The sequence below is a fragment of the Rhinoraja longicauda genome, chromosome 4 (assembly GCF_053455715.1).
Source record: "Rhinoraja longicauda isolate Sanriku21f chromosome 4, sRhiLon1.1, whole genome shotgun sequence".
NCBI lineage: Eukaryota > Metazoa > Chordata > Chondrichthyes > Rajiformes > Arhynchobatidae > Rhinoraja > Rhinoraja longicauda.
Genome location: NC_135956.1, coordinates 33690788 through 33715482, shown reverse-complemented (window position 1 = coordinate 33715482; position 24695 = coordinate 33690788). Strand labels below are relative to the sequence as shown.

The 24695-nt window shown below is 42.2% G+C and overlaps 1 protein-coding gene across 1 annotated transcript in view; it reads left to right on the top strand.

Moving 5' to 3' along the window:
* rab12 (RAB12, member RAS oncogene family) overlaps nt 1–24461 on the top strand; it is a 28496-nt gene extending 4035 nt beyond the window's left edge. Inside the window, exons 2-6 of the mRNA XM_078397493.1 lie at nt 9612–9672; nt 12403–12541; nt 14199–14288; nt 18861–18965; nt 22885–24461. Coding sequence (XP_078253619.1) covers nt 9612–9672; nt 12403–12541; nt 14199–14288; nt 18861–18965; nt 22885–22995 — 506 coding nt within the window. The 3' untranslated portion in view covers nt 22996–24461. The remainder of the gene's footprint in view (nt 1–9611; nt 9673–12402; nt 12542–14198; nt 14289–18860; nt 18966–22884) is intronic.
* The last annotated feature ends 234 nt before the right edge of the window (nt 24462–24695 follow it).

Below are 24695 nucleotides of genomic sequence, written 5' to 3'. Positions count from 1 at the left end.
GGTGTGTTCGGAAGTGCAGCATCCTTCAGCACTGCACTGAAAATGGTGGTTTAAATGTTTGTTTTTTGAAATAAAACTTGAATGTGGATTTTGCTGATTCGGACGTGAGAGTACCATCAGTGAGTCCACAGCTGAGTTAGAAGGACATCCCTCTCTGGGAGGTTGCTTTTCGGAACTGAAGGCCTGTGACTGATGTAGGCGTGATGTCTCTCTGTGCTGTTAACCACTCTGGTTTCTATCATGTCTGCATAGCAAAGCTAGTTGAGAAAGTAGCTTAAAATAGCATATGTGACCCTGAGCATGGGAGAACAAGAGTGAGGAAACCAATGGCCAACATTTATAAAACAACAAACAATCTGCTGGAGGAATTCAGCGAGTCCAACGGCATCTGAGAGTGGGGAAGGGGGTGCTTGAGAAGAATTGTCAATGTTTTGGGTTGACAACTGAATCAGAACTGAGTGGAGAGGGATGATGGCCAATATAAAGAGGAAAAAGCGATGAGACGGGCTTGCAGGTCATTTGTGGGCCACGAAGGGGTGATGGACAATGGGCAGATGAAGCCTGGGAGAGGGAGGGCTGGGATTGGGGGACAGTGATAGATGGTTGATACACTGAAGCAGACAGGCATTTTCTTTGTAAATGGCAGGTGGAACTAGGTTGCATGAGGGGAGGGTGAAGGTGGAGACCATCAGAAGGGTGATAAGTGAGAACATGAAGGCCATGGATACTGGAATCTGATAAATGAGGAAGATGATCATGGGAACCATTAAGTTAGAGACAAAGGGCAGATGCAACCAGATGGGGAAAGGATCCAGTGGGTGAAATGTGTTAGTAGTACATGGAAGGAACCAAGAGGGGAAGTAAGATGAAACATGGGGGGTGGGGAGGGGCTGGGGTTGGAACAATTATAGAACACTGGTTTGGCCACAAAGAAAGTGCTGTGTTCAGTACTGCACACAACGCTTTAGCAAGGATGTAAATGTTTTGGGGAGGATGCAGAAGGGATTTATTTAAATAATTCCAGAGATAAGGGGTTTCATTTATCTAAAAAGGAGAGGTTTTATCTACTTGGTGTATAGGAAGTTGACAAGAGATCTAACAGAAGTGTTTAAAATCATGAAGAGAATAAACAGGCTGTCAAGAGCCGGGGACATAGAATGAGGACGATTGGCAAAATAACCAAAACCAATGATATGTTTGTGGTGAGTAGTCATTGTTGAGCTGATTCAGTTGTACAGTTCAACACGATTAGTACCCGAGTGGGAAGTATTTTGGGTCTATGAGAAGAGGAAGGCAGAGTTGACCTGGCCCTTGCAGTGTCCGTATGGACATGGCATGCTGAATGGTCTGTTTAATGGACAGAGGACCTAGGATGACGGAGGAACTGAAGGAAATCCATATTAGTCAGGAAATGGTTTTGGGTAGACTGATGGGACTGAAGGCTGATAAATCCCCATGGCCTGATGGTCTGCATCCCAGAGTACTCAAGGAGGTGGCTGGAGAGATCGTGGACACATTGGTGATCATTTTCCAATGGGTTCTGGATCTTTCTGTGGATTGGAGGGCAGCTAATGTTATCCCACTTTTTAAGAAAGGAGGGAGGGAGAAAGCAGGGAATTATAGACCAGTTACGCTGACATCGGTGGTGGGGAAGATGCTGAAATTGATTATTTGATTCAAGATTCAATTTATTGTCACATGTACCAGTTAAGGTACAGTGACATTTGAGTTACCATACAGCCATACTAAGTTAAAAGCAACAAGACACAACCACATAAAATAAAATTTAACATATACATCCACCACAGCGGATTCCACATTCCTCACTGGTATTGATAGGCAATAAAGTTAAATCTGCTTCCTCTTTGTTCACCCATGGTTGGGTCGGTTGAACCATCCACAGTTGCCACTGCCGACTGTCCGAGGGCCTTGCATCGGGATGATCGAAACTCCGGCGTCAGGATGGATTGAAACACTCTGCGGCATGGAGCTCCCGAGTCGGCCTCTTACCAGAGACCGCGGGCTTCACGGTATTAAAGTTCACAGGCCCCGCAGTTGGAGCTTACCGCAAACGATCCTCGGCAAAGGATCGCAGCTACACAATGTTAAAGTCTGCGCCGGGCAGGTCTCCTGCAAAGCCCCCACCACTCCACAATGTTAGCCGCAGTGGGGACTGAGATACGATAAGGAGAAAAATCGCATCTCTGTCTAGGTAAGAGATTGGAAAAAAAAAATGTAATAGCAGCGCATTTGGATAGCAATAACAGGATCGGTCTGAGTCAGCTTGGATTTACGAAGGGTAAATCATGCTTGACTAATCTTCTGGAATTTTTTGAGGATGTAACAAGTAAATTGGACAAGGGAGAGCCAGTGGATGTAGTGTACCTGGACTTTCAGAAAAACTTTTTAAGGTCCCACACAGGCGATTAGTGGGCAAAATTAGAGCACATGGTATTGGGGGTAGGGTATTGACATGGAAAGAAAATTGTTTGCCAAACAGGCAACAAAGAGAAGGGATTAACGGGTCCCTTTCAGAATGACAGACAGTGACTAGTGCCGCAAGGCTAGGTGCTGGGGCCGCAGCTATTTACAATATACATTAATGATTTAGATGAAGGAATTAAAAGTAACATTAGCAAATTTGCAGATGATGCAAAGCTGGGTGGCAGTGTGAACTGTGAAGAGGATGCTGTGAGGATGCAGAGCGACTTGGACAAGTTGTGTGAGTGGGCTGATGCATGGCAGATGCAGTATAATATGGATAAATGTGAGGTTATCCACTTTGGTGGCAAGAACAGGAAGGCAGATTATTATCTGAATGGTGTCAGGTTAGGAAAAGGGGAAGTATAATGAGACCTGGGTGTCCTTGTACATCAGTCACTGAAAGTAAGCATGCAGGTACAGCGGGCAGTGAAGAAAGCTAATGGCATGTTGGCCTTCATTGCGAGAGGAGTTGAAAAAAGGAGCAAAGAGGTCCTTCTGCAGTTGTACAGGGCCCTGGTGAGACCACAGCTGGAGTATTGTGCAGTTTTGGTCTCCTAATTTGAGGAAGGACATTTTTGCTATTGAGGGAGTGCAGTTATTGAGAGGTTCACCACGTTAATTCCCGGGTTGGCGGGACAGGCATATGATGAAAGAATGGAGTGACAGGGCTTGTATTCACTGGAATTTAGAAGGATGAGAGGGGATCTTATAGAAACATACAAAATTATTAAGGGATTGGACACGCTAGATGCTGGAAACGTGTTCCCGATGTTAGGGGAGTCGAGAACCACTGGCTACAATATAAGAATAAGGGGTAGGCCATTTAGAACTGAGATGAAGAAAAACTTTTTCACCCAGAGGGTTGTGAATTTGTGGAATTCTCTGCCTCAGAAGGCAGTGGAGGCAGATTCACTGGATGCATTCAAAAGAGAGTTAGATAGAGCTCTTGGGGCTCGCAGAATCAAGGGATATGGAGAGAAGGCAGGAACGGGGTACTGATTGTGAATGATCAGCCATGATCACATTGATTGGCGGTGCTGGCTTGAACGGCCGAATGGCCTACTCCTGCACCTATGTCTCTGTGTATGTAATGCTGTCACCATTGTGATGTAATGCAGGTAGTGTATAGCACTGTAGACCCTATAGTATATTGCAGTGTTTTAATTATGCATTTGATTCACAGATTGGTATTCTTGAAAGACTTGGCTGGAAAAAAAAGTTGCAATGCTTAAGCCGATTTGTTTGACCTTGATTGTGCTCTTTAATTACTACAGTTCTTGTGTTGTCTTCCCAGTGGTGAGGGATAAGAGATTTAAGGATGTCAACTTTGCAACAATGAAGGAACAATACGCACCAGGATAGTGCATAATTTAGAAAAGAATTGTAATGTTTGGTGTTCCCATTGTCTTGACTCTTGGTCTTTTTAGTTGGAGAGGTATCTGTAAAGTAATCTTGGCAAGTTGTTGCACTCCATCTTTTAGTCACCATGGAGTGTGGGTCAGCGCTATGAGAATATGGGATGGGGTAATGAGTTTTGTGCCAGAACGGAAAAGGTTGTTGATAGATGGTCGTATCCTATCATAGATACAAAATGCTGGAGTAACTCAGCAGGACACCCAGTGAAAAAATGGGTGACGTTTCAGTTCAAGACCCTTCTTCAGACTGACTTTCTTTACCCAAGACGTCGCCTATTCCTTCTCTCCAAAGATGCTGCTTGTCTCGCTGAGTTACTCCAGCATTTTGTGTCTATCTTTGGTGTAAACCAGCATTTGCAATTTGTGCTCTCTCTGCTCTCTCTCTCTCTCTCTCTCTCTCTCTCTCTCTCTCTCTCTCTCTCTCTCTCTCTCTCTCTCTCTCTGACTCTCACTCCTTGATCTAATCATTTGAGATAAATAGTATTAAAAAAGTTAGAAAGGTTGGTATTATGCAACAAACAGGCACTTCTTTGTGTTTAAACCAACTTTACGTTATTGGAGCTTTGATACATAGTCATTATATGTGTGTTTGTTTCTTGGCTGCATTTCAACTGTTTTTCTGTTGGGTTTGCATCGACTGCTGTGGGTGTTCATTTAACTCAGAAAGATACTGTCATTATTTTCTGCACATGTGCTGGGGAATTAAGAATTCCTGCATTAAAAACTATTTTGCACAATGGATATGCAGGTTATCTTGGTTGTAAAGACTGTTGCAATTTGTGACAAAGCAAGTGAAATTCAAGGTGGACCGAAAGACAAGTACTCAGTCTGAACGAAAATCTAATTTTCTTGAGGGTAAATGTGATAGTTCAACCAACTCTCAGTTCAAAACTAGATTGGCAGGGGGGTGGGATCTTATACAGGACAGGCACGTGAGAGGCTGGAAGTTTGTATGGAGGGTCGTGTGGGAAAGGTTAGTGGACAGAACAGGCAGGTTAAAGGCAGAGAACGAGGAAGGAGGGTTGGTTTAAACTGCATGTATTTCAATGCAAGGGGCCTGACGGGCAAGGCAGATGAGCTTAGGGCATGGATAGGTACGAGTGTCTGGGACGTTGTAGCCATGACTGAAACCTGGTTAAGGGAGGGGCAGGGCTGGCAACTCAATGTTCCGGGGTACAGGAGCTTCAGGAGAGGCAGGGGTGAGGGAAAAAGAGGAGGGGGCGTTGCATTGTTGGTTAAGGAGAATGTCACAGCTGTGATCAGAGGTGAAATTACGGACGGTTCGTCTAGTGAGGCTACATGAGAAACAAGAAAGGGATGATCACCTTGTTGGGGGTGTACTACAGACCCCCGAATAGTCAATGGGAATTACAGGAACAAATGTGCCAGCAGATTGCAGGCAGCTGCAGGTCAAATAAGGTTGGTGCTGTAGGGGATTTTTAACTATAGACTTGGAAAATCATAGTTTGAAGGGTTTAAATGGGGTGCAATTCCTCAAAAGTGTTCAGGAGAGTGTTCTTAATTAGTATGTAGAGGCTCCCACATGTGAGAGGGCAACACTGGATCTAGTATTGGGAAATTGGGAAGGGCAAGTTAATGAAGTGTTTGTGGAGGAGCCTTTTGGACTAGTGACCACAGTTCGATTAGGTTTAAGATAGTTATGGATAGGGACAGAAAGGGTCCACATGTTAAACTGCTCATCTGGGGTAAGGCCAACTTTGAGGATATGAGAGAAGGTCTCTCTCAAGTTGACTGGAGCAGGTTATTTGAGAGGAAAGGAACATCGGCCAAGTGGGCTGTATTTAGAAATGTGCCTTCAAAAGCTCAGGATATGTATGTCTCCGTTAGTGTGAAGAGCAAAGCAGGCAAACGTAAGGAAGATTGGCTGATGAGGGAAATTGAGGCATTGGTCAAAAACAAGAAGGATGCGCGGGACAGGTATAGGCAGCTGGGATCAAGTGCAACTGGAGGAGTTTTGGGAACTAAGCAGTAAACTGAAAAAGGAGATCAGATGGGCAAAAAGGGGCCAGGAAATGGCTCTGGTGGGTAGCATTAAGGATAATCCCAAAAGGTTTTATAAATACATAAGTGGAAAAAGAGTAACTAGAGAGAGAGGAATCAAAGCGGTCACCTCTGTGGGGAGCCACAGGAGATGGGCAAAGTACTCAATGAGTATTTCTCCTCTGTATTTACCGAGGAGAAAGACAGTAGGACGGAGGAACTTGGGGCAGTCAATGCAAATGTCTTGAGAGCAGTCATTGTTACCGTTGAAGAAGCACAGAAGGTACTGTCATGTATGAAGGTAGACAAATTCCCAGGGTCTGATCAGGTATATCCGAGGACATTGCGGGACACTAGAGAGGAAATTGCGGGAGCCCTGGTTGAAATTTACGAGTCGTCCTTAAATACAGGAGAGGTGCCGAAAAACGGCAAATGTGCCTCTTTTCAAGAAGGGCTGCAGGGAAAATGCTGGGAACTATGGGCCGGTGAGCTTAACATCTGTAGGATAGGTTATACAGGCATTTGAAAGGCCAGAGCTGATTAGGGATAGTTAACATGGTTTTGTATGTGGGAGGTCGTGTCTCACAAATCTGATTGATTTATTTGAAGATGTTACCATAAAGGTCGATGAGGGCAGAGCTGTAGATGTTGTGTACATGGATTTCAGTAAGGCATTCGACAAGGTTCCAAATGGTAGGCTACTCTGGAAGGTGAGAACACATAGGATCCAAGGAGAGATAGCTGAATGGATAGCAAATTGGCTCCATAAAAGGAAGCAGAGGGTGATGGTGGAAGGTTACTTCTCGGACTGGAGGCCTGTAACTAGTGGTGTGCCTCAGGGTTTGGTGCTGGGCCCATTACTGTTTGTCATCTACATGAATGATTTGGATGAGAACAAACAGGGCAATATTAGCAAGTTTGCTGATGATACTAAAGTTAGTGGTTTCGCAGATAGTGAAGATGGTTGTGAAAGATTGCAGCAGGATCTGCATCGATTGGCCAGGTAGACGGAGGAATGGTTGATGGAATTTAATACAGAGAAATGTGAGGTGTTGCATTTTGGGACTTCAAACAAGGGCAGGACCTACACAATGAATGTTAGGCCTCTGGGTAGTGTTGTAGAGAAGATGGATCTAGGAGTACAAGTGCATGGTTCCCTGAAGGTCGAGTCGCAGGTCAAAAATACTTTTGGCACTTTGGCCTTCATCAATCAGTGTATTGAGTATAGAAGTTGGGAGGTTATGTTGCAGTTGTATAAGGCATTGGTGAGACCGCATTTAGAACATTGTGTTCAGTTCTGGGCACCATGTTATAGAAAAGATATTGTCAAGCTTGAAAGGGTTCACAAAAGATTTACGAGGATGTTGCCAGAACTAGAGGGTGTGAGCTATAGGGAGAGGTTGAGTAGGCTGGGTCTCTATTCCATGGAGCACAGGAAGATGAGGGGTGATCTTATAGAGGTGTACAAAATCAAGAGAGGAATACACTGATGAGCCAAAACATTATGACCACCTGCCTATTATGCTGTTGGTCCTCCGTGTGCTGCCAAAACAGTGCCGACCTGCTGAGGCATGGACTCTACAAGACCCCTGAAGGTGTCCTGTGGTATCTGGCACCAAAACAGTAGCAGCAGATCATTTAGCAGCACCCCACAAGCCTTGCCGTTTCAGAGATACTCTGACCCAGTCGTCTGGCCATAACAATTTGGCCCTTGTCAAAGTCGCTCAGGTCTTTACTCCTGCCCATTTCTCCTGCATCCAACATATCAACTTCAAAAACTGACTGTTCACTTGCTGCCTAATATATCCCACCCCTTGACAGGTGCCATTGTAACAAGATAATCAATGTTATTCACTTCACCTGTCAGTGGTCATAATGTTTTGGCTCATTGGTGTAGATTGGGTAGATGCAGAGTCTTTTGCCCAGAGTAGGGAAATCAAGGACCAGAGTACATAGGTTCAAGGTGAAGGAGAAAAGATTTAATAGGAATCGGAGGGGTAACTTTTTTACACAAAGGGTGGTGAGTGTATGGAACAAGCTGCCAGAGCAGGTAGTTGAGGCTGGGACTATCCCATCATTTAAGAAACACAGGTACAAGGATAGGACAGGTTTGGAGGGATATGGACCAAGCGCAGACAAGTGGGACTAGTATAGCTGGGACATTGTTGGCCAGTGTGGGCAAGTAGGGCCGAAGGGCCTGTTGCTACACTATCACTCTATGACTCAAAAGCATGCCGTTGAAATCAAGCTTGTAAATTCTAAGCCTAATATGCACAGGCTGCTAAAGCATCCCATCTACATAAAGCAACAAGGCAACAGTGTCATGTTAGACTTAGACAGTTATTCCAGTCAAAGTAATTGTCACAGAGGCCCTTTAGCCCAGCACATCCAAGTTGAAAATGCCTATTTATACTAACTCCCTTGTGTGCATTAATTCCATATCTTTCTCTGCCGGAGCACCTGTCCAGAACCTCTTAAATGTTGTTCCTGCCTCCACCACCTTCTCTGATAGCTCAATCATGATACCAACTATTGTGTGTGGAAAAAGGTTATTCCTTGCATCCCCCACATACACTTTCCTCTTGCCTTAAACTTATGCCCTCTAGTTTTACGTCCACCATTGACTATTTCTAATTTGATACTGCCTTAGAAAAGCCACCAACTGTTTTTAATCAAAATCAAAAAGGTCAATCCCATCCATTTTGTATCCAATTTAACTCCTCTTGGATCCTGTGCAATCCATGTGTGACCTTGTAGTATTCCTTGCCAAAGTCTTTGTAAACAAGATAGACACAAAATGCTGGAGTAACTCAGCGGGACAGGAAGCATCTCTGGAGAGAAGGAATGGGTGACGTTTTGGGTCGAGACCCTTCAGAATGTAAACAATGTCTACCGCCCTTCAAAACAAACCAAATTAAATTTGTACCACACTATTTTGCGCACACAATGCCATGCTGACAATCCCTAATCAGTTTCTGCCTTCCACATCTAAAACAAAAATTCCGTCCTTCAGAATCCCTTGAATTAACTTTCACACCACTGACAAAAGGCTAGCTGGCCTGTAGTTCCTTTTGTTATCCCGGCTGTCCTTTGTGAATACAGGCACACGTCAACTCTCTCCAGTCCTCACCTGTGGCTAATGAAAGTATAAAAGGCTCCAGCAATCTCCTCCTTTGCTTCCCATAATGTCCTAGGATACTCTTGGTCGTGCCCCATGTCTTGGTCATCTTTCTTTGTGCAGTTTAAGAATGCCAACTGCACTTGCTTCATAACGTTAATATGCTCCAGGAAATCACTGTTCTCTCGCATGTAGGCACTAGTTTCCGTGTCCGTCATGCTAAATACAGAGGTGCAGTTGTCTTGTGGTTTTGGCAGTGACAAGTATTATTGTAAGATGCTTACCTGTTAGTGTATCTTATTTTACTAGGCTACAATCTCCTAATAAGATCCTAATAGTGTAGTGTCCTAATTGGATGGTGTGATTCGTTTGGCAAGGTTAACAAAGCACATTTTTGTTCACTTCACACACACACGAATCGCATGTGTGCAGAAAGTTACAGTATCCGCTCCTATTCGGGGGCTTGTCTTTCCCCATCCTTTTCCTGTGATACAACGGTTTGCTTTTAGAGAGTGCTATGTATCCTGTTGGAAATTTTTGCTTTGTGCGTTTTCTTCTTATTCCTCCTTTCCTTTTACTCTATTTGTTTATAGGTGTTGATTTTAAAATCAAAACAATAGAGCTAAGAGGGAAGAAAATTAGATTACAAATCTGGTAAGTGACCAACGCATTTCCTGCCGCTGTGCATATTCCTGTTACTTCTGACTTGAAATTTCACTTGCAATCTCATCCTTGGCATGGGCTGGTTTTCCATTTCTGGTAAGGATCCACAGTAATATTTTAAAGTATCTCGTCCAGTTCAAAAGAAAATTGGGTCCAATTGGAATTTTAACATTGTGCAGTCAAGAGGTATAATAATGAGATTTAATCTAGATATATTTTGTTGAACTGAAATTAATTGCATCGTTTTCTCGTATAGATTTTTTAAAATCTAGTTTTGTTTTTAAACTTCCACAACTAATTTTATTTATATTAGCTGCTTTTGTTATCCAAAACAGCTAAGGCACAGAAATATTGAAATAGTTGATTGATACAAAATGCTGGAGTAACTCAGTGGGTCAGGCAGCATTTCTGGAGAAAAGGAATAGGTGACATTTTGCATTGTCCAGGCCTTCAGACCTGCTATTTAAATAGTCTTGGATAGATTTTGAGTCAGCTGAATGATCTGTACCGTGCGTTCTTTCCATCCCTTTACTGAGCTTTTCCACATTGTATCCCTATCCCACTACTATCATCCCAATATTGAGACTGCACTGGGTGATTTGTTTTCCATCTCGATTACAGATGTCATCTGCCACAAGGAGGCTAAATCACTTTGGTGCCATGGATGTCTAATGACCCATTTCCTTTATTATTGCCCATGTTGTGGGAGCAAGATAACCGATTATTGCAACTTGCCGTTTTTTGTAGTAGAAGCAGCAATGACACGTGGCATTTCTACTAAAGCAATTGGCAACAGCCTCTATGATATGAACTTGAAAGAGCAACTTAAAATCTGTTTCCAATTACCGTCAGTTCTTCCTGCTAATTAATGTAGTATCTTTATTCATTTTTTTCCTTAACTGGAATGCCATGTTAATTCATGCCATGTAATTCCAGTGATTGGATTACGCAATTGATTTGTGTAATTTTTTTTTTACTGGGAGTAAATATTATTCAAAATACAAGGATTTGCAAGCAATAGGAATCAAAGAGCTATCATGACATTCTCAGGGTATAAACCACTTGTGCCAACATTGAGTGCTGAAGGAAATTTTCCTTGGTTTTATTTAACTCAAAGCATTTAATAAGCCTGTAGGACTGCGGCTGCTGTGTGTACTAACATATGGTATGTAGGATTTCAGTATTTCTAAACTACATCTGGCTGTCATACTGTTCCATCAGTGAGAATGAATAATGCCATCGTTGCCGCCGATAGTCTGTGTGACACATGGTTTGTTGTCAGTTGTCTTTGTTTTCATAAACTCTTGTGAATGATAATTTAAAAAGCTTACTAACACTCCACTCCACCCCACCCCACTTCCCAGCAGGATTGCCTTTGGATTGCAGCACTACTCTGAGATTCCTTACTCATCCATAGTCTCCAGTTAACAGTCTAATTTCTAACTGTCTGTGTGTTCTCATCCCTCATCTGTGTGACTCTTAAGATCTGGCTGCAAGAGGCTGGCAAATAATAACACTCTCTCTACTGGAGCATGTGGAGGTAAAATGTACTACTTTATTCAAATAGTTTTGAGTTTGATTGTATTTGTGACATGACTTGTGGATACTCACCTGCCCCGTCCAGGTTAAAATAGTTACCAGACTATTTGGATTCTTTACTGTAAAGAGATTATTAAATAACATTGCTGTCCCATTTATAGAAGCTGGGGGGAAAAATGGGAAGCCCAGTCAGCCCAGCGAGTCTATCCTAGTCCATAGCTGCCAGTCTAATTCCATCTCCCAGTATTGGGTCCATATCCGTGCAGTTCATGGCTCTTTTAGTGCGCACGCCAATATTTTTTTAAATATGTTGTGAGTTTCTATCTCCACCACTATTAGACAGAACCACATCACCTTCTGATTGGGGGAATGGGGGATAATCGTTCCCATCAAGTTTTGACCAATTTATTTAGTCTTGTTCAACTTTATTATGATTTTATCTACATCAATTATATCACCTCAACCGCCTCTATTCCGCACAGAACACCCCTGCCTTATCCAGTATTCCTGGCAATTAAAATTTGGCAGCATCCTCAAATCCTTTCATGTCTTTTAACCAAATTGCACCTTTCCTGCAACATTATACATTAACTTGTGTTGTTTACAGTTGTAGCTGTAGTCCCAGCACTTGTATTCTAAGTCTCTGGTAATAAAGGAAAACATTCTGTAAGCCTTTCTACAAGAATATTTCTTTAAGAATGTAAGAATAGATAGCTATACATTCCAAGATCCCCTTTGCTTCCCCACAATACATATCCTGTCATCTTCCCCTCGGCTCCGTGACTTGTTGAACTTCCTAAAATTGTACTTTTCTTAATTATATACCATTTGTCACTTTTTTTGCCCATTTATAGTTAATTGTTGGGCATTGGTGCTTTAAGTTAATCAAAGAAGATTCATGCAGTCTAGACAATGCATTTGTTTCTCCCAATCTTTTTATTCTCTACACTTAACAAGTTGGCATTTGTCAACTGCTGAGTAGGGGGCTTAAATGCTTTTATTAACCACGGTTATTTTAGTAAACCACTTTGTGTAGACCCCCCTTCAGAATCCTGGATTGCTGACATGAGTAGGTGGTAGCAGGGTGAAAAGAGCCAACTGGACGTGTACCATAATGCATGTGCTTCATTGTGTCCAACTGAGTAAAGATTATTAACTTTTTAATTCACATTTTCTCCTCAGGGATACGGCGGGTCAGGAGAGATTCAACAGCATTACTTCTGCGTACTACAGGAGTGCCAAAGGAATAATCTTGGTGTATGACATTACAAAAAAAGAAACATTTGAAGATGTACCCAAATGGATGAAAATGATTGACAAGGTAATGAAAATTATATATCAATTCTTTGAAGTGTTATTCCAAATAATTTTAACATAAAGTTTTTTAAACCTCTTGAAATTTATACCAGTTGGACTACTCAGCCAGAAAATTACTAAGTTAGAAAATGACAAAGAATTTGTAATTTTCCAATGTCTATTTTGACTAAGCTGGCTTTAATGTGTTTTTGATTCTAGCTGTTTTGGAAAGAAAATAGTTGTGCAGGAATATTTATTCTCTATTAGAAAACTCTTTTTAAAATTAAATAATATAATCTGTTATTTAATTGCATTTTAATCATTGATTCTCTATTTACATTGCTACAAGTTATCTTTATCCCAGGTATAAAGCACTTCTTTATTTTGGAATAAAAAAACATCACCTGGCTCTATATTGACTGATCTCATGGGCAGAGACTTTCCTAAACTTGGACCTGTGACCAATCTCAAATGTGATGGTCTCTGTGATTTGGTATGAAATATTGTCTGAAATATGAAGTTATTCTCTTTGCCTGCTCAAACATTCAGCCGAATGCGGCTTTTCTGATAGTCCCTTTTAATACCATAGAAGGTGAAACAGGAACAAATGGTTTCCATTTTATACATGCTAAATTGAAAATGTGGTCTCTCTTCTCAATGCATTGAATGACAATGCATTTTCCTCCCTCCGTTCACTTCATTCAGGTACAGAATAATTCATTGTTTCCATTAGTTCCTTCATGAATGCAAAATTAACAGTTTTTATTGAAACTGCAGTTAATTCAGAAGTAATCGGTAGTTTCGGGTAGTGTATTTGCAACCTCTACTTTGGAACTTCCGTAGAACTTTCAACCATTTAGCCCAGATGAATGTATAAATTCTCCTAATTAAATCATTAAAATAATTATTGATTTATATTGCTTTTATTGCTCAGGGATAGTCATATTCTGCTACCTACCAACAATCAGGGTAATTTGCAGTAGTGCATCTTTGAGACTTGGAAGGAAACTTGTATTTGGAGACCCATGTGGTCACGGAGAGCATGGAAATAAAATGGGAAAATGTTGGAAATACTCAGCAAGTCAGGCAACATGTGGAAAGAGAAATGGAATTAATGTTACGTCATGGGTTCTCCATTAGATTTGGCAAGCAAAGGCAACATATTAGTATCAAGTAGCAGGAAGGGTGGGGAGGGATGGTAGAAGAAAGGGAATATATGTGGCTAAGGATAACAAGGTCATCTGGCAGTGGTTTAATGAGGGCAATTGAGGAATGAAAACTTAAAGGATGGTAAGAATTGCAAAAAGCAGGGCTGCATTGGTGGAGACAAAAACTGAGCCAATGTCATCATTAAATGGTGGGGTTCAGCCTGATGGAGAAGTGGGAGGATAGCTGGTAGAAAGAGGTGAGGGCAAGAGCTGGCAATTGATAGGTGAATCCAGGTAAGGAGGGGATGATCGGCTGATGACTCTGTTGGGGAGAGAAGGGTGGAGGTGGCAGCCAAGGCTCGAAGTGAAAAGTGAACTTTGCCTTTACTTGCAAAAATCATGTTTGTTTGTGGGGGGGGGGGGGGTGGCAAACTGATATTAAGGTTCTAATATCACTAATTCAGGAAATCATTTGTGTGCTCCATCTGTATAAGGCTGTACCTTTAAAAGCTGCTGATTGTTTTGTTTTCACAGTATGCTTCAGAAGACGCAGAGCTTCTTTTAGTGGGAAACAAGCTAGATTGTGAAGTTGAACGAACAATCACTCGTCAGCAGGGAGAAAGGGTAAGAAATGATCAAGAAATACGTCCCTGTCCTGAAGTAGAACTTTAACTTGCTTGATCTACAATGGTAAGAAGTTTCAGGGTAGTACTTGAGTGACAAAGATTGAGTAGGCAAAGGATGGGAAGTTGATGGTGGCTATTTGGCTGATTTGATCTGAGAGATAATGTATTAATATTCTAGGATTTTCTCCTTGTCTCTCTATTGTGTGATAAACCCAGCTTGCTAATATCGCCAAATTTATTTTTCTATGTACACTCTTTTACATCAGAATTTTAAATTACAGACTTTGTTATCTTCAATTTTTTTAATACACGGATACCTTCATTTTAGTTTAGTTTAGAGATACAGCGCTGAAACAGGACCTTTGGCCCACCGAGTCTGCACCGACCAGCACTATCCTGCACACATTAGGGACAATTTACACCCATACTGAGCCAATTAAATTATTAAACCTGTATGTCTTTGGAGTGTTGGAGAAAACCGAAGATCTCGGAGAAAACCCACGGGGAGAACGTACAAACTCCATAGAGACAGCACCTGTATTTGGGGTCAAACCTGGGTCTCCGGCGCACTAACCATTTCTTAGATGCATCATGTATTTCCAAAGTGAATGTTCTATTATTCTGGTTAAGATTCATTGTTGTATTGGATTTATTAATTGCTTTCTGGTGACCCATTACACAACATGTTAAATCAATCCATGACTATTCACAGAGAATATCTGTCAAGTATTCCTTCTTGGGGACACAAGGAACTGCAGATGTTGGTTTACAAAAAGAGACAAGTGCTGGAGTAACTCAATTCATCTCTGAAGAATATGAATAGCTGACTTTTTGGGTCGTGACTCTTTTTTAATTTGATTGTGGTGGATGGGGCTGGGGCGGAGAATGCTGGAAGAAAAGTGGGGGCAGGACAAAGCCAGGCAAGTGATAGATGGATAGACACAAAAAGCTGGAGTAACTCAGCGGGTCAGAGAGCATCTCTGTAGAAAAGGAATAGGTGACGTTTTGGGTCGACACCTTTCTCCAGCTTTTTGTGTCTATCTTCGGTTTAAAACAGCATCTCCAGTATCTCCTTCATAAATGATAGGTGGGTACAGGTGAAGGGGGGTTGATTGGCAGACGGTGGAACAAAGGACACAGATGATAGGACAAAAGGTGTGAGATAACGATGGCAGAGGTGAATTGTGAAGCCAGAGGGCGGAATATATGTGGAAGGGGGGAAGTGGGTCCGAATCCAGGATGAGGGAACAGGGAAGAGTGAATAGTTTTGGGAGGGGGGGGGGGGGTTGTTTGGAGTCTATTTACCCAAGATAGGTGAATTCAATGGTCATAGTGATTTACCCTTCTCCATCTTTCATTTTGTCTGGCAGTGTTTAAACGACACACTCGCATTTTATCCAACTTATTTCAGAACTGCCCAGAACCATTACCCCTTTGTGTGATGTTGATCTGTAAATATAGGTATTCTGCATTGAGTCTCTAAATACATACAGTTGGAAATTTTATTTAATTGGCTCATAAATCATAAAGAGGGGCAGAACAGTAGTACAGTGGTAAAGTTGCTGCCCTGCAGTGCTGGGGACCTGGGTTTGATCCTGATTATGGGTGCTTGGCTGTGTGGAGTTTGTATGTTCTCTCTATAACCTGCATGGGTTTTCTGTCCTTGGTCATATTTTACTATTCCTGGTAACAGCACGGTGGTTTAGCAGTAGAGCTGCTGCTGCTTTACAGTGCCAGAGACCCGGGTTAGATCCTGACTACGGGTGCTGTCTGTACAGCATTTGTACGTTCATCCGTGACCGTGAGTTTTCTACAGGATCTCCAGCTTCCCCCCTTACAGGTTTGGGGGTTAATTGTCTTAGAATAATTGTAAATTGTGCCTAGTGTATGTAGGATAGTGTTAGTATGCGGGGAATGCTGGCTGGCATGGACCAAAGGGCGCTGTATCTCTGAAACTAAGTGCAGCCGTTCATGATGTGATTCCTAGATTCAGATATAATCAAAATTATGATGGTAAAGTATATAGTACCATTGTGTTTAAGTGACTGGACCTAACTGAAACCCATATGGTAAATCGAGTATCACTGTACCTTAATTGGCACACATGACAATAAAATACCCTTTGAACCCTTTAATTAGTACATCTGGAATAATTGTTTTAAAAATTGTATCAGGAATCATAACCTTAAACAAAATGCTGAATTAGAAACATAGAAAATAGGGGCAGGAGGAGACCATTTGGCCCTTCGAGCCAGCACCGCTAATCATTGTGATCATGGCTAATCATCCACAATCAGTGACCCGTGTCTGCCTTCTCCCCATATCCCTTGATTCTGCTAGCCCCGAGAGCTCTATCTCACTCTCTCTTAAAGTCATCCAGTGAATTGGCCTCTCCTGCCTTTTGTGGCAGAGAATTCCACAAATTCACACACTGGGTGAAAAAGTTTTTTTCTCATCTCAGTTTTAAATGGCCTCTCCTTTATTCTTAGACTGTGGCCCCTGGTTCTGGACTCCCCAACATTGGGAACATTTTTCCTGCATCTAACTTGTCCAACCCTTTTATAATTTTATATGTTTTTATAAGATCCCCTCTCATCTGTCTAAATTCCAGTGAATCCAAGCCCAGTCTTTCCAATCTTTCCTCATATGACAGTCCCGCCATCCCAGGGATTAACCTCGTGAACCTACACTGCATTGCCTCAATAGCAAGGATGTCTTGCCTCAATAGCAAGGATGTCTTTCCTCAAATTAGGAGACCAAAATTGCACATAATACTCCAGATGTGGTCTCACCAGGGCAACTCCAGAAGGACCTCTTTACTCCTATACTCAAATCCTCTCGTTATGAAGGCCAACATGCTATTAGCTTTCTATTACAAATCTCAAATTGTGGAGTACAGAGGCAAATAAATAGATGATGGGTCTTTGTCCCAAACTTTATGGAGGACACTGTATATCCAGGCTACTGTTTGGGGGCGTGTAGATAACTCCCATTAGTGTCTTCTTACCTCTACAATTCCTCAATTCTATGCACAGCAACTCTATATCATCGGTCCCTATGTCACCCCAAGCAAGGGAATGAATTTCATCCCTCACCAACAGAGCTGCCCCACCTCCCTGTCCTTTCTATATTCAGTTCCCAGTCCCGATCCTCCTGCAGCCACGTCCCTGTAATCCCCATAATGTCATAATCTCTAACAGCCTCAAACTCATCCACTTTAGTTCTTATACTTTGCGCATTCATATATGATGCTTTTAATCCATTACGCACCTCACCTTTTACATCAATTCCGATTTCACTTGGCCGTATATCCCCTGGGGTCTCCTGTACTCCAAGCTTCCTTCCCTTCCTCATCATCACCCACCTTCTCTCTGCCGATGTCTTCGGTGTAACGATCTTGCTGTAGTTCCTGTCCAGGAAACTTTTGTTTTTCCGAATGATCCTGAGGTCATCCAGTTGCCTCTCCAGTGTCCCAACACGGCCCTTCAAGAGCTGAACCTGGACACACTTCATCAGAATAGCCTTTATTGTCATCCAAAAACCATGTCTTTTGGACGAAATTCCGTTACCCACAGTCCAACAATAAAAAGCAATAAAAATAAACCAGTAACACACACAATCACAAAGCCAACACAAAACAAAAACACACAGTTGTAGCAGCCAGAGGCACCAGCAGTGTCCCTGACCTCCCACATCCTGCAAGCATCACACTGAATCAGCTTACCTGTCATTTTGTCACTGCGTCTCACCCTCTCCAACCTTTGGCATGGTCTCCTCACCTCAGCCGACTCGCCGAAGACTCTCGAGCTGAAGACTCGCACTTTTCTCACAAGGCACTTCCCTCGACAAGGCCGCTCCTCTAGAGCAAACCTTGCTTATATTAGCTGCTAAATTGACTAATTCACTAACTAGCTAACTCACCGATTTGCTAATTAAATTCCTCAGCCACTCCCCGCACTCACTCCTTCACCTGCCGACCTTGAAGGTATGTGTTGCAGGCTGGCCCCGACCGGTTTTAAAATCACCCACTACGGAAAAATCACTGGAAAAACTCCCCAAGAGGTTACCTTCTCAGCCAAGCACCTGCTGCTCCTTTGCCGACCCTGAATTGTCTTAAAAACATCTGCTTCACTAATGTCCTTTGGGGATGGAAATCTGCTATCCTTAAATCAATCTGGTTGACATGTGGATCCTTACGTTGCAAGTATGGTTGACTCAGCTACCCTTTGAAATGTCTCTCGAATCACTTCATTCGGAAGTCAACTGGGGATCGCAGTAAATGCTGACCATATGCTTCAAAAGAATAAATAAAAGTAAGCTTAATTCCTGTTTTAAGGATCTGAGGACCAGGTTCTGAAAATAATTTAGCACCAAAACTCTTCTGTGATTTGTACTTTTTACTTCCTTATTTTTCTGACTTGCTCTGTGCAAATACTTTTTTGTAATTTGCTTATTATGCCTCTTTTGTCAAAATGGCCTGTTCTCACTTTCGGTGAAATAATTTAAAGATAAAAATGAACATTTCCGTACAGCTCCCATGCTAAACATATTTCATCTTTAATTTCCTCAGTTTGCTCTGCAGATAACTGGCATGCGTTTTTGTGAGGCTAGTGCAAAGGACAACTACAATGTCAGCGAGATCTTTATGAAGCTTGTGGATGACATCTTAAATAAGGCAAGTTCATTTTACTGCAGCGTGTGTGGTCTTTCATCTGCAATTCAAGACCAATTTACATTGTGTTACTTAGGAAGTTAGCAATGTTGCGTTACAAATATTACTTTTACCAAGAACAATCATATGTGGCTTGGGTAATTGAATGGCTAAATGGATGAGAAAACAATGAATATCCACATCCATGACAGGGCCCAGCAGAAGTGGCTCCTGCTGAGATCCCGTACATTCGATTAATTCACTTCATGTGATATGGTCATAATGAGTGCAGCACATAAACAGGTTGTTCAGTCCACCAGACATCAACCCATCACATTAAAAATGGGATTAAAGTAGTGTAAGTGATGGGTTGATGACTGGTGGACTGAACAGCCTGCTTCTGTGCTGCACTCACTATGACCATATCACATGAAATGAATCAATCTAGTTAATAACCGGCTTCCCTGCCACTTCCTCATCAATTTCCCCAGATCCACCTCTCGCCTGAGTACTAGGGGCAGCTCACGCCCAATTAACCTACCAGTGGATGTGGAGAAAACCAGTTCACCCAGAGAAAGCCCTTGCGGTCATAGGAAAGTGCAAACTCCATACAAACTACACCCACTAGTCAGGAATTAGCCCAATTCTCTACCACTGCAATACAGCACCTCTACTAACCCCTGCCTCCTTTTCTTCCGCCCCCCCAATATGAAGAAACAAATGTGTGCATTGACACAGCAAAAATGATGTTCACTTTGCGATTATACATGGGCGCCTGCCAATAATCGTTAGGAATTAGAGGAAATATATGTAGGGATTTCATAGACAGTAGTAAGAATAATAGGGTTTTAGTAGAGAGCGATTTTATCTCTCCAAATATTGAATTATCAACTGCTGTAGTTGCTGTAGTGCTAAGAGCTTAGATGTGGAATTTTGTGATTGTGTTCAGGAATATCTTCTCAATGAATGTGTAGATTGCCCTACAAGAGGAGAGGCAAAACTCCTGGGAAATAAGCCAGGGCAGGTAACTGAAGTGTTGGTAGGGAAATAATTTGAGACCAGTGTCCATAATTTTTTGAATTATGAAAATAGATAGGACTGCTCTGACGGTTTTGAAGGCCAATTTTGATGTTATTAGATAGGAACTTTTAAAAGTTGATGGGGGGAGGGAGGTTATTTTGCATGCAAAAGGATATCTGGTAAGTGGGAGGCTTTTAAACATGAGATCGCAAGCGTTTAGAACTAGCATTTGATCAGCAAAGTGACGTAGGTGGTAAAACTGATGCCTCACGGCTCCAGAGACAATCGAGATCCTGTGGTACGTTCTCTCTAATAAGTGGTGCACGTTTGACTATTCGTGATTGATATTGCTGCCATTTAATGTTCTATTGACAATCTGTTTCCTATCAAAAATAGAAAAAATAATGTCCATGAAGTACCACGTGTAACTTCAGGAACTAACGTGGTCCGTTTTTCTTCATGAGATCGCTTCATGACGTTACCACTGACAGCCTATTAAAACCTGGCAAATTGAGCACATTGAGCTTTAGCTTCCAACGCCAGAAGTGAGGGCTGCTGTCCGATTATCTAAATTGTCAAATTTCAAACAATGGGACATGGGTCGACAATCAAAATAGTTGTAAATCACTGTTTTCCACGTTGTATCCTGTGTGGCATAGTTGATAACATGTGTATTCCGCAACACAACCTCAAGCTGGTATTTATGCTTGACATAAGCCTCCTTCAGAAGCCTCTTCATCTAACCCTATTGGCACTACTTTCTCATTTGTCCTGCTCCAATGTATTGGATTAATGCTGGTGTATCTTATAATGTTGACTAATAGGCATTTTCGCTTGGAAAATTGCATTGAAATCGCAACACATCATGACATTTTATTTTATTGTCACATGTACCGAGGTACAAGAAAAGCTTTTGTTGCATGCTCAGCAGTCAGTGGAAAGGCAATACATGATTACAATAGAGCCATCCAAAGTGTACAAGATACATGGTAAAATTTAGTGCAAGATAAAGTCCATTAAAGACCAATTAAGGAGAGTCAGAGAGTTTCCAATGAGATAAACATAGCACAAAAAGTAAGGACATTTGTGTTTGGTAGATTATTTCTTTGTTGTAGCAATGCTTCTTGGCAATAAATCTTATACCGTTGGAAAGCCTGTTTATTTCCCTTTTAAATGGTGCCACATTTGTAAGGAACATGCATTTGTGGGATGAGCAGCAGAGCTGAGTATATGGGTTGCGCCCAAGAAAAATTTGCCAAATCTTCTCTGCCAATGCCAAACAGCTTATTCTGCTGTTGCTATTGACTCTTGTTTTGAGCTTCTGGTACCCCCAGGTGCTGACAATCAGGTGCCTGATTGGCAGCATCTGTGAGCATGGGCCCTGCTACAGTGGTCAGTAGGTGTCTGCTCCAAGAATCGGCATGCCACGTTTGACTGATCTGGATAGGGCCCGTGCGATAGGGCAACTTCAAGCTGGTGTTCCGCAAAACCAAGTTGCGGCATTATTTGGAGTGAGCCCTAGTACCATCTCCAAAGTGAAGGCCGTGCCATATAACGGGGGATGTCAGAGACAGGCCGCGTAGTGGGCGTCCCAAGAAGACGACACCCGAAGAAGACCGTCTCCTCACCCTGTCAGCACTTAGGAACCATAGGCTGTCTTCTACAGATTTGCAGTCAAGGTTTGCAGGACGATATGGCCGACGGCTCTGCCCAGACAATTCGGAACAGACTGCACGCAGCCGATCTCCGGTCTCATAGGGCTGCCAGGAGGCCTGCAATGACTGCCCTTCACCATCAGGCCTGTTTGCGCTGGTGTCGGCAACACGTGCACTGGAACCTGAACATGTGGAGGAACGTTATGTTCAGCGATGAGTCCAGATTCTGCCTACGGCAGTTGGATCATAGGGTCAAAGTGTGGAGAAGACGCGGAGAACGCTATGCTGATTGCTGCACCGATAGAGTAACATCTTTTGGTGGAGGCAGTATGATGGTGTGGGGCGGCATCTCCCTCACTGGAAAAACGAGGCTTGTCATCATTGGAGGCAATCTCAATGCAGAGAGATATCGAGATGAGATTCTGCAACCAGTGGCAATCCCATATCTCCACAGTCTGGGACCGAACTTTATCCTCCAAGATGACAATGCTCGCCCCCACAGAGCAGGGTTTCTCAGAGACTACCTCCAGAATTTGGGAGTGGAGAGGATGGAATGGCCTGCCAGCAGTCCTGACCTCAACCCCATTGAACACTTGTGGGATCAGCTTGGGCGTGCTGTTCGTGCCAGAGTGACCAACACAACCACGTTGGCTGACTTACGACAAATGCTGGTTGAAGAATGGGATGCCATCCCACAACAGTGTGTGACCAGGCTGGTGACCAGCATGAGGAGGAGGTGCCAGGCTGTTGTGGCTGTGTATGGTTCTTCCACACACTACTGAGGCTCCTGTTTATTAAATGAATAAATTGTTAAATTGCCAATATGTCTTGTTTCTTCAGACTTCAATCATCCAATCCACCAAACAACACCGAACAAGACGAGTCAATGGCAGAATAAGCTGTTTGGCATTGGCTGAGAAGATTTGGCAGATTCTTCATGGGCGCAACCCACATACTCAGCTCTGCTGCTCATCCCACCAATGCATGTTCCTTACAAATGTGGCACCATTTAAAAGGGAAATAAACAGGCTTTCCAACGGTATAAGATTTATTGCCAAGAAGCATTGTTATAATCTACCAAACACAAATTTCCTTACTTTTTGTGCTATGTTTAATTAGCAGTTCACGATCGCTCTCTAGTTGTTGGTTCAGCTGCCTGATAACAGCATTTATATAAAGTTAGTTTTTGCTTAATTCTGCTTTCATCTTTTTTTCTGTTTTGATTAATGTCTGAAACGTGTAATGTCTTACCTCACCTCAATTTTCAGATGCCTGAAGTACCCAGGTGCGAGTTATCAAACAGCATCCTGTCACTACAGCCAGAGCCTGAAATTCCACCAGAGCTCCCGCCAGTTCGGCCGAACGTTCGCTGCTGCTGATCGCTGCTTCTCCCCTGCGCTCGTTCTCGTGTACATTGCTGCAATGCAATCAGTCTCACCATTGTCATCGTTGCACTTTGTAGGAATGATCAGAGAAGAACTTGGACTAACTTTGTATATGTGTGAGATTTTAAAATGGTATAGGATAAAATTACTCTGTTCTGAATAACTGCACATGTTTTTTTTAATATCCTCTGATTTCTAGCAAAGTTGATGTTTTCTATACTAGGCAGTATTTAATGTCAGCGTGTAGTACCAAGTGGTTTCTAAACTTCAAAAGGCCGTTTTGTAATGGTACTCTTTATAATTAAAAAAGGGTCAGGCCACTGAAAAGACTGTCTCGTTTCTAGCATAAAGCTGCTATTATCAGTGGTATCATAGTCACTGCTACCTTTGCTGAGTAGCGCAAGATGGGGATGTTAGAAAAACTAATGAACCAAATTTGAGATACATTATGGAATTTTTGCAAATCCTAATGATATATACAGAAGGGAACCCCATTAGATACATAGTTGGTTCATTTATACGTTGGTGCTTAGACTGCAAATATGTATTATTATCTTCCCAGGAAGTGTTGGGAACTAAATGGTAACACTACATTGTAATTCAGAGAAATCCCGAGTGCACATTACTTGCAACAAGAGTGTGAAGCACAAAAATATGCTTGAGGAGCAGTAGCAGAATTGGGGTCATGCGGTTTGAGTCTTTTATCAGAGATGTAACATTATTGCGGTCAGGGCAAACAAAATCATCTGCCTCCCTCCCAAACCAATAAAGATGTGCTGTGAAAGGACACTTTGTTGTCACTTTAGAAGCACTTAATCGAAAAGTTTTGGGCCGAGGGAGGGGGGCTATTATATTTTAGGTGAGTATTTTATAGTGGACTTAATTTCAAGTGGGCATTTTATAAAAGTTGCCTTATGAGGATCAAATATTTTACATTTTGGTCTGTTCAAAGTTATTGTTTTTGTGCAAATGACTGCACCTCGCACTTGCATCATTGCAGTGAACAGCACTCCCTCATAACATTGTTAGGTTTCAATTTCAGGTGACCGGTGCGTTGCCAAATGGGTGTAACGTACTTGCACAAAGCCCTACTTAAGACGGGGCTCATGTTACGAGCGACAGGATTACTTCCATGTCAAAGACTGAAGATTTTTGTGGAAATATGTGAAGAGAAAGTACAGTATTTACTTTGTTATTAATGGTTGAGGAAGTAATTTCTTTTCTTTTTTTTAATTGTTATTGTGGATCCCACAAAAGGACAGATTCACTTGCAGCTTTTGATTCCAGATTGTGCTTGGTCATTGCTGTATTTGGAACATGAAGAAGGTCTTCCCACCTATCGGTGCATGTTATTTAAAAAGTGAAGTCTGTCCCTTTGGTGTAGCTGATTTATTTTTTGATGAATTCAAATATAAGCATGGTATGTAAAATTGTGACCTATTAAAACTCTATACACAAGTGCCTAAGCTGTTTCCTTCATTTCTTAAAGCAATAGGGAGGTGATCAAGTCCACCCTGAAGAAGGTTCTAAATTTGGAGAAAAATAAAAAATGAAGGTTGGACAAACTTTAGATTGTTTTTTCTGGAGTATTGAAGGTTGAGATGAGACCTGATAGAAGTATATAAAACTGTTGGCCTAGATAATGTAGACATTCAGAGCCTTTCTCCCCAGGGTGAAAATGGTGAGGGCTCGAG